At 38.6% G+C, this 16,836-nt stretch overlaps 1 protein-coding gene across 2 annotated transcripts in view; it reads right to left on the bottom strand.

Annotated features, from left to right (window-relative positions):
- Positions 1 to 6,955: 6,955 nt before the first annotated feature.
- LOC124131198 (carnitine O-palmitoyltransferase 1, liver isoform-like) overlaps positions 6,956 to 16,836 on the bottom strand; it is a 46,286-nt gene continuing 36,405 nt past the window's right edge. For both annotated transcript variants that reach the window (XM_048395161.1, XM_048395160.1), the window contains exon 16: positions 6,956 to 16,674. In XM_048395161.1, the coding sequence (XP_048251118.1) occupies positions 16,474 to 16,674 (201 nt within the window). In that variant the 3' untranslated portion in view covers positions 6,956 to 16,473. The remainder of the gene's footprint in view (positions 16,675 to 16,836) is intronic.

Raw genomic sequence — 16,836 nt, 5'->3', positions numbered from 1 at the left:
CGTTGGGAATAAGTTTGATGTACCCAGTAGTCCTCTGTGTGTCTGTGTACCCTGCCTGAAGCATAAAGACATACTATTATGTTAAATCGTGTTTTGTGGTTATATTTTAAATTTGTGAAAATATTGAAGAAATCAAATTTTACAAACACTTTAAAATGTTACTCTCAAGAACCACTTGCCACAGAGAGCCTTTTTTCTCGATTTTATTACAATAATTTGCTTTAAGTCACAATAGATGTTTGTCGCAATAAAATGGTCGAAGCATCATGAAGTTTTTGGTTCATTATTCGAGTAAGCTACAGAGCGTTATGGCTCTTTATAGAATTCTCACTCGCCTCCAAGTCACTCAACACTTTGCATGGCTGTGCCTGAATCCTCTGACGATGGGTTTGATCCTGGACCATGTGATCACCATCTAACATCACCAACTGGGATATCCTTGCACTTGAAGCTGATGAGCCCTAATATGAAACATCCAATCCCACTCACTTACTCTATCTCGGCGTAGCTACACCTTATTATCATCAATCATAACACAGGGAGCGAGTACAAGACTGCCAATACAATGCATTCAAAAAGGCTAATAAATGTCACTTGCTTCACCCTGATACCGTGTACACAAGATCTGAACAAGATCATTCCGCTCGATGTTTCTGTTTACATCCTATTTATGTATACTACAGATCTCCAATTTTGGCTAGTTAAGAGTTAACCAATCAAGTCCTTCGTTAATTTACATACGAAAGCCAAACGGAAAATGACGACCAATGAAATCACTCGGTTTAGTCTCATGGCTAGAAATAGAAAGCCGATTACAGTCGGGTTTCCAAAGGCTTTAGAACAAAATGGCGGTCTGTATGTGATTACAGTTTATGTCCCCAAGTTCTTGATAGTGTTGACCATAAATACCGACATGAGACAGAAAATTGTACAATTGTACAGCATTATAAGACCCGTCCAATTTTTCCGATTTCGAAAGGAAATAGGAAACATGTATTCATTTATTTTAAATAAATTCGCCGATAATACTAAAATGTCGACCGATTTCTTAATGGAAGGGAAGCAGGTATCGACTCACAGGAGATAACACACTTGGTCAATAAAACTGTGAAGTGAGGTGAGGTGAAAAAAGGTTTAACGTTGCGTCCAAGATAAAACGTTAATAAAACTGTCAAATTTGCGCTAAACAATCACTAGCCCTGACGATTTACCATTTTATTTGTACTTCCTAAAATGCTTGTCATTGCAGAGAATGAGATGATTTTATGTAATTGTCTTGCAGACTATGCCCGGAATAGCAATCAGCTGAGTAATCATTTTCTCCCAGTTCTACCAGTGATTCAATTAAGAAATACCCAAAACTATAATTAAAAATAAGTTTAATGCAATTATCAGAAGAAATTGTATCTGAAACTATTATTTTGCCAGGAATGATATATTCGAATATCATGCTATTTTGGTTGCGGCGTTTGCTATGTATATATATTTATAATAATATCCATGGCACTTTGTCCTATTGCCAGAGATATTTTACGTATGAACTTCCCCTAGTTACGTGACATTTTCGCGTAATGTTCCCGCCACTAATGCGGCACTAACGCGGTATTATCGCACAACTTTTAAGGCATTAACGCGAAACTATCGCGCCATTTTCGTGATACTTTCGCGAAAATATTTAAAAAGATCGCTGCGCTATTGCGCCACTTTGGCGCCTCTGTTGTATCACTTTCGCGCCTCTTTTGTATCACTTTCGCGCCTCTATTTTGCCACAATAGTAATACTATCTAGTCAAATTTGCGACACATTTGCGGTACAACATAACGTCTGTACAGTTATTATGTTTAAGTGAACAGTGAGAAAAGTTTTAATATTCCCTCCATAGGTATAATTTGAAATGTGACTGGAAACTATCTCAGCTCTCTTTCGTGAAGAAAACATACCTCAGCCCTCAAAACAACAGAAAACAACAACACGACACCAACTCCTTATATCCTCAGCCCCTTAATGATACTAATTGTTGTTTCAACAATTCGTTACTATTGTTTTAAGTATATGTATATATTTGTTACACATAAGACATAACACCCCTATAAGTGGGGATATTGCTTCACATATCGCTTTCCCGTCGCGTGGTATCGCTTTCTCGTTTCGTGGTATCGCTTTCCCGTCTCGTGGTATCGCTTTCTCGTTTCGTGGTATCGCTTTCTCGTTTCGTGGTATCGCTTTCTCGTCTCGTGGTATCGCTTTCTCGCCTTCAAAACGATACCACGAGGCGATAAAGCGATACACCATATGATACAAGTTTCATATACAACCCGTATTCAACCTTCCTAAAGAAAACATTTTCGAAACACTTATTATTTAGGCATAAAAAACTAGAACATGCATGTGTAGTTATTTCACTTAGAATCCTTGAGGTAATTTTAAATCTAAGATTGATTGTGCGGTATTATCAAACCTGCATGGTCAAAAACATGTACAAAAAGATATTTAACGATTATAACATGCTGCACATCTTATATACGATGGTACACATATTCTTGTTCGGCTCCAAGGTATTACATAACTTCAAAATGTAATAAGTCGTAAAATCAAGTTCATTTGACTTTTACAAAAGCACGGGACAGATGATATATTTACTAGGTTTCTCCATTTGCTTGAATGTATGTCAGTAGTAGGTCATGACATTATAAATGAAGATATTTAAGAAATAAACGACGAGTGGGAGTTGTCTATCGTACAATGCATGGAGATTAAACCATGAAGGGCGCAGCAGTAATTTATTGTACGATAAACAACGACCTGAGTCGTTTATTTCCTATATGCGATATCAACATTATGTCCAATCTCTTCAAGGATGGTGATAAAATGTACAAGCTTTTAAAATAATTTTTAATATTAAATGATGACTCCCTGAATAGTATCCGACCTCGGAAATGTCGGACAATTCCATTTTATGCACGGGTGGGTATTTCCCGCATATTCTCACGTCACGTCGATTACCTGTATCTTTTGTCCCAATACTGATTCTTGTATCGCTCCCGCTTTTGTATGCGATCGTTCGGCCATCGCATTTATCTGCGTTGCCCTGCTGTGACTATGGGGAACAACTCAATAGACACTCCCCTCTAAAAAAACGTCGTCAAATAAACGACGTCATCAAGTTGCGAGCGCATGTTAGTATCTCCAAAAATGACGTCATAATAAAACTATATTTTATCGTGAAATAAACCACGCTTCGTTCTTCATTGTTCTTTGCGATTTAGCTATGCTATAGATATGTTATTAAGATGTCACTTGCTGTACACCAGGCGGATGGGCACGTTGTTGTCTGACAATGGGTGCACAGCACCTGGGCTCAAGATATCATGAGCGAGTGTAGAGTTTTAACGTTTCGTCGGCATTATTTCAGCCACACAGCGACGAGAACAAGTTTACATATCTACAAGCATAGCATACAAGCAAGGCTTGCTAAAAACCATTTTTTGTTCCTATTACAGGATATTACCATCCCAAACACACTCGCGTGATGGCCTCTATACCTCTGCACAATGCTAGCTAATATTTAAAAGTATATTCTCAGCAACGAGTTGGCTTAAATCACTGGTTGATGATAGTTACATCGAATATAACAGGAAGTATGTGTTACAAACGGGTACAATGATTTAGTTCTGTAGTTCTGTCTGTCTGTCTGTCTGTCTGTCTGTTCTGAAACAAATATAAATTGTACAATCCCTTTTAATATTTCTGACCACATCCTGTGATACTAACATTTCTTGGTGACATTTTCTTCACTGGATTGAAACAGTTTCATCTACAATTGTTCAAGGGGTCGAAAGCAGATACAGTCCAACTCAAACTGCATGAAACAGTAATAGACGTGTATGTAGGATTAACATTTCCTAACCCTAAATATGAAATCAAAGACACTATATATAATGCTACATGGACTCGATAACTACCGCTCTACACTCTACGGCCAAATCGCGCGTTCTCAAGATCTCGCGTTCTTGTTTTTTGACATATTTGTCTCGTTTCCAAAGGTCGAGATCGCGAGAATGTCCCTTACTGTATAAAGTAGTCCGTTTGATAAACCTGAACTTGACAGTTATTTTGCAAAACAAATGATGAATATATCATGAAGATATCCAAGCTTCCTCTACCAACACACAGATCCAATATTGGGTAATCCAGTCTCCGAATCAGATTTTAAAAAGTGGTAAAAGACGCACGAGGGCCTGATCTAGTTACCTATGGGCATGTCAAGTGCGCTAGTTCTGTACTCGTAAACACCTCGCACATATGTATTTGACCAGTAGTCAAACTCGAGGGCCTCCAAAGATATGAAACTGTCAGTACAGAGAACACTCATCTGACAAAATACAACACATTTAACGAAATCTCGCCAAGCTTTATATAATAACATATGTCTGTCTATGTACAACTCACAGGTTTAAAACATATGATGATTGATTAATCCTAAATATTTTTATATAAATAACTGAAATATAATTGGTTTCATTACAAGGCATTATATTTTGTATTAACTGGTTTAAGAATCAGCGGACCATCAACATCAGGAATATGCCAAAGACATAATTCCTGTGTACACATATCCCATCAACACCAAGCTAGAAAATCAGCACATGCTCAACAACCAGTTAAGTTTCAAGCTCAAGATGTAAGGAAGATGACTATTGTTTAAAACAAACTCGGACATGCCAAAGGTAAAACATTAAAGTTTTACCTGTGACCTGGGGTTGACTGGGATGAGAAAATGACTTACAATGTGAAGTAGGAAACAGAATTTAACAAAACCGCCTAGTAATGTTTGAAATACTACTAACTACTAGTATGCATAAATGTCATCCATACACTTCAATCAACATCAGTATGTACTATTTCCTGACATCTGAGATATCTGCCTGTCTGTAAAGCCAGCAATTAAACAGAATTGGCCTTACTACAAAATAACAAAACATTTTACATTTCTTGCTCTGATATAGCATATCATTAATGAAGTATCACAATACCTAACACTGGAGGTGTCTATTGCCTTATATAGTTATACATACTGGTATATAGAACTAAAGAAATCAGTTTCAAAACTGCACTAGCAGTTGCCGGGGATTGAAGCTGAGGTGCAGATCATTTTAACTTTCATGAAGACCTATTTAGAGGTTAAAACAGTTCCAACAATTAGTATTGTGCTGATTAGAATTAAACTTGAGGTGTACCTAGAATAGATTTGTGGTAAGTAAACAAAATAAGTCTCGGATAAATGGAACCCCCTCCCCCTTGTCCCAAATAAATAGTAATACTTTTACACAAAAACCCATTGTTGTTACCTACCCATCCCTGGTCTACCTTCGAGGGCTAAATACCATTGTCATTATAGGATTGATAAGAAAGTCAGTAAAACGGGCTATACTGCCCACACCACAGGCCGCCAACAACATAAACGGTTGTGTTATTTGACTGTGGTGAGGAATGTGATGACAGGTCTGAAAATGTTCCACCAAGGATATTGTTATTGTCTTTACTATGGAATCTGTATCTGGCGAGTACAGTTTGAATTTGTCAGTGGCCCTCATCAGCTGGTTGACGAAAGAGGAGGAGTCGTTGATGAAGGGTTTTCCATCTTTACCTAAGGGGGCTAGAAGCCCTGAGAGGTACCTCAATAGCTATCCTGCCCACCTAGTCTCCAAAACCATCCGCAAGACTCTTAAGAACTCCGACCCCCGGCCCAAACCAGCTCCATCGCCCATCAGAATCACCATACCCTACCAAGGCCCTGTCACTCTTCAGATTTCCCGCCTCATCAAGAATAAAGCCAACATAGATGTCACCTTCTCTAGCGGCAAGTCTATGAAGACCCATCTACAAGCAAATGGCAGAGGCACAAGCAGCGCGAGTCCCAACCCCTGAGGATGTATATACCAGATACCCTGCAACTGTGGCCACCACTACATTGGAGAAACCCTTAGACCCCTCAACACAAGACTCAAAGAACATCGGACCTCTGTTAGCAAACTCGACCAGAAATTGACATCAGGAGACACCAGCCAGCCATGAACCGTGACCAGGGAACCTATCTGCTTAGTGCTTGGGACTTATTGCTTCGATCTTTGTCGGCTGGCTGGCTTTAATTTGCCCCCTTCGATGTCCATTCTTTCACCAATCAGTGCTAAAATACCACCCCACCCCCCCACCCACCCCCCACCCCCCACCCCCCCCCCCACACACACAAACACACACCCACCCCCACCCTCCATCATATACTCCAAAACGTTGTGTTCCTCATAATAAAGAAGTTGACATCCATATGTTCTCTTCCTTATGGAATCTAGTAGTTTCAAGATTGCTGGCTGTACCTACCACATACGACCTAAGTGTGCCACGAGGGCGATTCATGGCCATTTTCGACCCAATCTGTATCGAATCTTGCAGACTGGATACCTAGTTGTAAACACCCGAATTCATGGTTGCTTCCAACACTATTCTGATTCAGCTACATACAACAGCTACAAAATTTTGAAATTCGTGAGTGCACTTCCTTTACTTTAAGGCCTTATATTCCAGCTATATGACGGCGGTCTGTATATATTAAAGTCTGGACCAGACAATCCAGTGTTTGACATCATGAGCATCGGTCCACGCAATTAGGATACGTTGACATGCATAAACCAAGTCAGCGAGCCTGATCACCCGATACCATTAGTTGCTTCTTACAACAAGCATAGCCGCCTTCATGGGTTGCTGAAGACCTATTCTACCCGGGGTCTTCACAGGTGATTTCACAATGTAGTTCGGTATGTACCGATTCCTGGGTTATCCTTTGCGTTTCAATTTGGGAATCACCTTGTAATACTATCCAGCTTTTCTAATTGATGTAAGTATGTATCACTATCACAATCTATTATTCTGTATCCCATATATATCACAACAAACAGGCTTTATAATGAGACAGTTTATTCAGTTTATTTATGTGTATCGATGACATCATACAGAAACAAAGCATAAAATACTACAGTGTAAAAACAATGAACTACACAACACCAGGAGCAGTGAATGGTGGTGATATCACCTGAGACAGAACCATAACTCATAGGTCCTAAATAACAACTGATTACGTCAGTAAGTTGATGGGCCTGTATTCAGACTTCCCTCAACATCATGTCAAGGGACACCAAGATTTCACAGTATGTATACCTATGTTGGGGAAGTGAACAAGGCTTTCAGCAACTAGGCTAGGCCACTGGTAGATTACTAATTCATATTTACAGTAGTCACTGAAGTATGTATACCTATGTTGGGGAAGTAGCCAAGGCCTTCAGCAACTAGGCTAGGCCACTGGTAGATAACTAAGTCATATTTACAGTAGTCACTGAAGTATGTATACCTATGTTGGGGAAGTAGCCAAGGCCTTCAGCAACTAGGCTAGGCCACTGGTAGATTACTAAGTCATATTCACAGTAGTCACTGAAGTATGTATACCTATGTTGGGGAAGTAGCCAAGGCCTTCAGCAACTAGGCTAGGCCACTGGTAGATAACTAAGTCATATTCACAGTAGTCACTGAAGTATGTATACCTATGTTGGGGAAGTAGCCAAGGCCTTCAGCAACTAGGCTAGGCCACTGGTAGATTACTAAGTCATATTCACAGTAGTCACTGAAGTATGTATACCTATGTTGGGGAAGTAGCCAAGGCCTTCAGCAACTAGGCTAGGCCACTGGTAGATTACTAATTCATATTCACAGTAGTCACTGAAGTATGTATACCTATGTTGGGGAAGTAGCCAAGGCCTTCAGCAACTAGGCTAGGCCACTGGTAGATAACTAAGTCATATTCACAGTAGTCACTGAAGTATGTATACCTATGTTGGGGAAGTGAACAAGGCCTTCAGCAACTAGGCTGGGCCACTGGTAGATTACTAAGTCATATTCACAGTAGTCACTGAAGTATGTATACCTATGTTGGGGAAGTAGCCAAGGCCTTCAGCAACTACGCTAGGCCACTGGTAGTTTACTAATTTATATTCACAGTAGTCACTGAAGTAATCAAATGCTCTCAAAATAGCTGAAATTTGTAAATACGTCATTGATTGGATACATTGCTGGTACGAAATGAGGACCATGTTTCTGGTCACATACATTAACAGAGATACAATGAAAGTCGAATCTAAAAACTAAAACTCTAAATGTAAAATCATTACATAAAAGAAATCAATATCCCAATGAAACTGTTCCTATGACAACCAAACACTGCCTTGGTGAGAAGAATAGAGGAAAATAACAAAACAACAGAAACCCTTTCTACCCCTATAAGTGAGTTTTTTTCAGCATAAAAATAGCATCATGTAATGATGGTCAAATCATTTGATATAAAGAGATTATTATACGAGCATGTGTCATACTGATTTTAAGAAACGACTGTCAGAATTCTTGTATTTCCACGAGAGAGGGTAATCTAATAATTCTTACCAAGTTTTGTAAAATCAGTGACACGTGTGAGTGTAATAATTTCTTTATTATCCATTATTTGAATGATGTCAACAATGCTGTCCAGATGAAGTAGAACATACATTGGAGCGTCTGAAGTGATATTTGCACAAGTACACATATGATTTTTATGAACGCTGTTATTTCTATGAGTAATAAATACTAAAAAACCTTGATAGGAATACTAGTATCCTATATGTCCACACTACACAAAATTGGTGTAAACTTTGGTTATATGTACACATTGAAACAGTGTGCATATTCTGTGCCCTATCAACTGACTGAGTATGTTTTGCACACATTATTAGCAACATTCCAGTAATATCATGGCAGGGGGCACCATAAATGGGCTTCCCACATTGTACCCCTGCGGGAATTGAACGCAGGTCTTTGGTGTGATGAGCGAATCACAGGGCTACCCTTCCGCCCGTGTTCCTATCAGAGAGTTTGGTTTAACGCTGCATTGAACAGTTTGTCAGCTTGATGTTGGAAGCCCAAAGTGATGAAGGCCATTGTTTTCTAGCACTTCGGTGAGACCCACAGACAGAGTCTGATTTTGACAGGATCCGTGCCACAGAGAATACAGGAGTCAAACCTCTTGGCAAAGGATGCAAGTCCGCAGCTTATTGTGGTGCATTAGCATCATTAACCCATCCCTATCAACAATGAGTATTAAATATATATTACATTCCAATTTTTACTTTGAAATTATCACAACACATAACAGTCATATGTTTATTATATAAGGGATGGCACTATGGGTCCAAATTTATCGATGCATTGCTATTTCCACAGCACCATATTCATAACTGCCTCAGATAAAAAGAATAAGAGATGTGATAGTTATAGCACTAAGATCATTCTATTAGCAAAATTCTAACTGATAAACCAAGTTCTCGATTTGTACTGTGCATATTTTTTAAATTCCCTTGCGGGGATGTATTGATGTAAGGATGCACCAGCATAGGGATGCGCCGATGTGTGGAATCAGTGATCATGAGATCCTGGTATGCCTAAGGGACACACCTCTGCATGGTGAATTGCAACACCTTAGATGACTGGGACCCACTAAATAAGAGAAATCGCTGAATATCGTCATGACATCACAGATTAACTCCAGTATTATGAAAGAATCGGGTCCTACTTTCCAGTACTATATTTGCCTCACTGGTTATATTTTTGACTGACTATGCAAGGGCCGAGAAGCACACGGATAAAACATTGTTCAAACTGTTATGTCCACCAGTCCAATATTTAATAGCAGATGAAGTCCCTATCATAAAATACAACAGTAGATTACTCCTACACACATAACAGGGATTACATTTTCCAATAGTCTGTGCTACAGCACACAAGCCACCAGCAATACTGTAATGTATGAAGCATCTGAGTCTGGACTCGGCTAACATGTAGGGTTATTACAAGGTTACACAACAAAAAGTACTGCACATGTTCTTTTACACAGCAATAACGTTTTATAACATAGTTCTGTAAAGTTGCAGTCAGCTATACTGCAGCATTATGGGTCCTTGAACAAATACTGCCTACACCTGCCTACTGATCGGACACGAGAACATACTGGATAAGAAGACAGATTTTCACTTCACCTGTGATCATTCACAATATTAAGTTCTCAATACCATGCATCTTAGTTTTCAGGCTTATCCTGCCATTTATCTCAGCCAGCACAAGGCCAAAGTCACTTATCAAATACAACAGAAACATAGGTACAGCAGCTCACCTTCCAAGGAAACTAAAAGTATGGGATGTCAATGTCATTAATATCTTTACTTCGATACGAAAACCTCACGTCAAGTGCCCAATGAGCAAACTTTGACCTTGCAAACTAAATAAAGGATGGATTTCTTTTTGAGCAAATCAGATGTCAGCTTCACAAAATGATGTGGCTTCATTTCTCTATCACCTCGATTCAGAAATGTTGATCAAAGGATAAAGCATACAGGACACAAGTATACCCGAGATAGTACACCCATTTAGGTGAAGATGTCATGGTGCTCACAGACAACAGTATGTATAAAATATCCACAATACCGCTTACGCGTACTAAAAATTAGAACCCTGAACACTGATTTGAAAGTTTACCTCCAACAGAGCCATCCTTAGATCTTCACACAGCGAAGTATTGTTTCAGACTTAACAATCTGATTGTGGCATTGGTTCTGATGTCACACTTCAATATCTCTGCAACTGTGATCAGCTGATTGCCATGTAAGCTTGGACTAGTCAACAGATGACACGGTACATATTTGCTGTACATCTCTCAAGAAGAAATTATTTCCCCGAATTCAGTATTATTGCATGAGACTGTGTAATGGTGTTGAACTAATTGTTATCAGTTTCTTTTTGTACCAGGCCATGTTGGAATTGTAGCCCTTTCAGGGAATATTGTCACAGAACCAAACGTGTACAATGGAACAGTTTTAATTTTGACCCCTTGTAAAGGGAGATAATCACACAAACATATAAACTACATTTGATTCATTCCTTTGTATATTTTATTAAGTTCTTCCATACTGTCATCAGTTATTAAAACATAGTTATTTTAATATCAATGCATGCAACACATGAATGGCACATTCTAAGTAATATAAAGTACACAAAAATATATTTAATAGACACAACCTTGTAAACAGGTCGGTGCATAAACATCAGGTCAACAAGTGTTTCATCAGGGCTTACAGTGGAGTGCAAGGTCAAGGTCAAGGTCTATTCTACCTATAGGACGCAAAATAACCATGGTACCTGTCTTTTGGAATTAATGTCCGAGTCATGGAATGTGGATCTGAAATTAAAGTGCACAGGGACTATGCTGCAATCTGTTCATTCCTAGTCTATCTACCAGAAAAACAAAGCAAAGTTAGAATCTATCTATGTATAAAGTAACCGAGGGATACATCATTCATCAGAAAGGATCAAAGGATTGACTTTATCTGTAATACAAAAAGAGCCAAATTCATAATTTTTATTCTTTTATAGACTGTCTTTGTGAATTTGTTGAATAGAGGCACATGTTATTAAAAAAAAACGAAACATTATGATCGGGTTGAATAGATATTTATTTCCCTAAAAATAACTCTTGCTATAAAACACAAACAAAAATGGGTCAAAATAGAAGATTTTCAAAGACATCCGGGTTTTTTTAACTTTAACCAAATTAGGGATTTCTTCATCCATAAAAATCAACATCTGAAGATAACTATCTCTATACCACATACCCTCAATAAAACCAAATCAAAACTCACACTATTTCCAACAGCAAGCCTCCTGACAAACAAAACAAGTCATGAAATAAAATCTCTCAGGCCATCAATAGGCTATAATCTTCTTTAGTAACAAATAAAACCTACACAAGACTTTAACATAACTAAACATGCTAGGGTTTCCACCCGTACTAAAACAGGTGGTCTTCAACAATGAATAAGTGCCATAAAGATGTCTGCTGGGTCGACTTCGTTATCACAACTTAGCGCGGATGTGTATTGGGAGTCCTGTAACAAATCCACTGAGTCATTCCACTGCAAATATGACGAGATGCTATCAGGATCACAGACTGTCAAGTCATTAAAGCCATGGCATAAAATATTAAACAAAAAGTGAGTTGATTCCGAATTTATTATGATAGGAATAGAGAGCAAAACATTCTTGAAACTATGAGGTCACTGCATTGTAACCTTTCTGGGTGCATCTTCCCGAGGCATGGGAGATAACTGACAGCACAAGGCCCTTGCCGATATAGGCTGGAATTTCTGGGTTCAATCATAGCGCCAACAGAGGCTACTACGAGTTATGTCCCTTCTATGTTCCTCCTACTGACCAATTAGATTCCACCTCTCATTTCACTTGCTTTTGCTTCAAATAAAATGTTGGCGCCCAGTCAAGAAAATCTTAGTCTAATTCTTATTTTAAAGTAATCATCTTAATCATCTAGTTTCACAAGACAACTTTTCTATAAAAAAACAATCCATTAAATACTCCAATTACAGAGCAGCTAACATCAACAAGAAACTTCATTCATCATAGTGTATTAATGCGACCACAACTCAATAACATTGATTTATATTCTTTAAAAAAATGGTAACATGTGTTTTACTGACGCAGACACAATCTGAGAACTAAAAATATTTCTCTCAACCGTAAATCTATGAAAATAAAACAATAAAACAAAATGATAAATAATAAACTATGTCCTACATTCTGATGCATCAGTGCTAACCGGGGACCGGTTGCATTGAGGATGGTTAAAACCAAACAAGGAATAAGTTAGCAGGATCACATTCATCACTTTGTCGTTGAGCAAATACAACAAAACATTTCCACTTCTGTACCAACTCTTGCACACACACACACAAAGTTGCATGGGTGCAGGTTAGAACGAAGACTAAACTCTGACACAAATAACACTTGTTGACAGGATAACACTATTAATGTTTGGCAAGCTTCATCTGGAACACTAAAACACCTGGTAATGTCTCTTTGCATTGATAATGTTGTGTGATGCAAACATGAAACGTTGTAAGATGTGGCCAGAATGATTTTGTTCTTAAGATTTAAAGATGAAACTGTTGTAAAATTGCAAAAGTAAGAACAAGAAATACACTATCCAACAGATACATACTCTCTCTTCTGGTTAGGATCTTTATCTATAGAGTGTTCTTGTGGGGCAAAACAACCCCAAAACCACTGCGCTTTCAAAATAATATTCTGCATTCAAAGTTTAGTAACTTGACATTGATAACAGTTCCTTTTTTCTTCCTGAATTTTGGCATATGGGCCTATAAAACATCTGTAAAACAAGACAGACTGGACTGGCCAGAACACATCATACATCCGTGTGTCTGAACAAACATGCTCTGAATGTTGATGAAATGAGATGGAGAGTAAGAAGTAAGGGAGATTGAAGTGCTTCCTCTTATCCTGCAAAACATTCGCAGTGCTTCCTCTTATCCTGCAAAACATTCGCAGTGCTTCCTCTTATCCTGCAAAACATTCGCAGACTAGCACTTAAACAGTTAAACAAATATTTGTTTCTCATGATGATTTCAAACCTGAGTCAAGTTCAACAGAGCAATCTTAGCTTCACGAGTCAATGTTAAAGAATGGGTATTACAGTTCTCTTAGCGCTAAGATTGCTTTATAGAACTGACCGTGAATAGGAAGGGAGGGAGCATTTTTAGTCTTATAATATATTTCTTCAGCAGGCTTTAAATCTATGAAAATAAACTTGTTCTTATACACCACATGGCATCTTTGGGTCAAGTATGGAGTAGGAAGATGCGGATCCTAGGTTTGCCTTCAAATCTTCCATAGTATGAATAATGTAGTATGTTCACAAAGCACCATTAAATGGGCATATATATTTGTTCATCAAGCTGGTAAAATCAGGACATAAACTTCCACAGAAAATATTATCAGAAGACAACACAGGTACTATTCATTTTTCTTTACTGTCAAATATAATTGACTTTGTGTTTCTATACTTCTCTGTATTGAAAGTAGATTTCATAAAATCCCAAATAATACTTCATGTTTATACACCAGAAATATTGGCACAAGCAATAAATTGTGCTGTTCGTGGAGCGCCATCCATGGTTACAGGATACCAGCAATTACATGTTGCCATGGTTACATGTAAACAAATAATGAGGTCAAGGCTAGTTCTAGGCCTTGTTAAACAATTCACATGTTTTATGACAGTCTTTGTTAAAATAGGGTAGTTAAGATATTTGGAATACCCAGGACACTTTCCAAAAAGCAGTCTTGGCACACTTGTAAGTACATGTAAGGCCTCATCTGCCCGAGGCAAGGGAGTTAACTGACTGTAAATGTCCAGCTTCCACAGTTGCTGATATAGACTGGAATTTCTGGGCTCGATCATAACGCCACCAGTGGCTATAACAAGTTGTGTCCCTTCTAAGCCCCTCCAATTGACCAATCAGATTCCACCACTCCTATCACTTGAATTTGCTTCAAACAAAATGGCAGTGCACAGTCAAGACGCTCTCATCGATAATCAAAATTTATATTGTGTAAATCTGCATGGCAGTTTACAAACCGGATGTCGACTTAGTCAAGCCAAAAAATAATTCCATAATTCCAGCCTAGTTTGGCAAGGGTGGAAACTGGACTTTTATAGTCATTTAACTGCCTTGCTTTGGGAATATGATAAGGCCAGGTCAATTTAATCTGAATCTGTCACAGGACGTAATCCCCACCATCTTAAAAATATGTTCCTCTGTGTGTGTGTGTGTGTGTGTGTGTGTGTGTGTGTGTGTGTGTGTGTGTGTGTGTGTGTGTGTGTGTGTGTGTGTGTGCCTGCGTGCGTGCGTGCGTGCGTGCGTGCTTGCGTGTGCGTGCATGCATGCGTGCGTGTGTGTGTGTTTGTTTGAAGAAGATACAGTATTATGCACAATGCAACAAATACATTTAGTCGAGTATTTATTTATTTCAAAAACACACACACACCAGCAAACCAGCAATTACATTGATCTGGCCTTAAGGCTCTGTAAGCGTTCTGTGGGATGGGGGAGGGATGGGGGGGGGGGGAGTGAAATGGTTCATGTAGCTTTCCACATCAACATAGTAAACAGGCAAGTGCAAAAGAAGGCATACCTCTGTTTTGTAAAATGTAAATAATAAAATATGTCTTTTGGAGCTCTACTGAACTAAAACAATAATGTCTAAGAAGAAAGGGCTTCTACAAAGCATTTCTAAAAATGCCCAATTTACTAAAACACTGAAAATCTATCCATATTGTAAATGTGCAAGTTATGCATCTTGGGACTTTGTAACAGAAAAATGCAAGTCTTTAAAATGCCTTGGGAATTGAGCATGTGATCACAGCCTCAAGATGCCCTTTCATAAAACATCACTATTTTACATCATAAATCTAATACCATACAACACATTTATTCATATACCTCTGGTCAAGGTTTACTGTGATTATAACAATCTCATCAAAATCAGATCTTTTACCTCAATACAATACATCTGTGTGTGAAGGTCTGACAACACCTCCATGGGTCACAACCATGTGTGAACTTTGACTTCCAAATCTAAAATGAAGAATGTTTGGTTTCTTGAGTAAATCAGATGACAGCTTCTAAAAAACTTGATTTCAACAAAAGAAAACCATCATGCTACACAAATATTCCTGTGATGGAACTCCCTTACGTGTAGATGACATGACCCTAAAAACGACATGGTGTATGAAATATCTACTACAATGACATGGCACAGCCTTTATTATTTACCTTCAGAATTCTCTGTTTAACTTCATTTTAGAGATATAGAAATCAGATGTACTGGTCTGTTTGTTTGTTGAACCCCGGGCTCAGCATTTATGCATGACAGCGGTCCGTAAATAATCAATTCAGTGACATTCAGTGATATCACGAGCATCGATCCACGCCATTGGGATGTGATATTCTGCATCAAAACCCAATCCCGATAGTTGCCTCTTACAACAAGCATGAGTCTAACCCGGATCTTCACGGGTCTGTACTGGTACCAGGAGTTTAGAAGCTTGAAACGGATTAGAAAGTTCTCCTGATGTGATGTTCTACGGAGGAGTTGTCAGATCATCCGCAGACAGGAATTGTATCAGAGAATGATCCAATTTGATTACATTGTGACCAAAACACAAGCAATCACCCAGGGACTTTTTGACTCAGGAAACTCAGAAGGCTTAGATTCATGTATGGTGCAACCTTGGCGCTAAAAATATCAGCAAGTTGTCCCTTTTTTAACACATATACTTAAAAACATTGGTAAAAGGTGGGAGCCTTAATCATAAAGTTTGTTTTCTCTTTGACAACAAAATGACCACTGCATATTCAATTACTTTGCATCAAACAATCCCTATGTTCAATATAAAATCTCAGAAAATCACATATTCATATTATTGTAACTTGACGAACCATTCATGCTATTCTTGGTCTAAGGTCTCTAGCATTATGTTTTCAGATGGGCATCAAAGAGTTCCTTGATTTCCTGCAATGTCTGGAACAACTGGTCGGTGAACTTCATGGAGTTGGTATTACTGGTATTCCTCTTGGAAGAGACGTGGAAGAAGAAGCGGTTTTCTCCGGGTATCATGTATGAAACACCGTAGCCATCGTCAGACACGGGGCCAAAGCCTCCCCCAGGGGAAACCTACCACAGACAGAGTGAGTGAGTTAGGAGATAAACACACCATGGTTATTGACACTGAAGAAGCAAGAAGTAAATGTCTGGAGCAAGTGTACTCAAAATTTTATGGGGACAGACTCACCTTATCCAAATACTGTTGCAGGCTACATCAGGGTATCCGAAATA

Source organism: Haliotis rufescens, unplaced genomic scaffold (assembly GCF_023055435.1).
Source record: "Haliotis rufescens isolate VD_foot unplaced genomic scaffold, xgHalRufe1.0.p SCAF_14, whole genome shotgun sequence".
Classification (NCBI taxonomy): domain Eukaryota; kingdom Metazoa; phylum Mollusca; class Gastropoda; order Lepetellida; family Haliotidae; genus Haliotis; species Haliotis rufescens.
The sequence above is the reverse complement of the archived record's forward strand: the minus strand, read 5'-3'. Positions and strand labels throughout refer to the sequence as shown.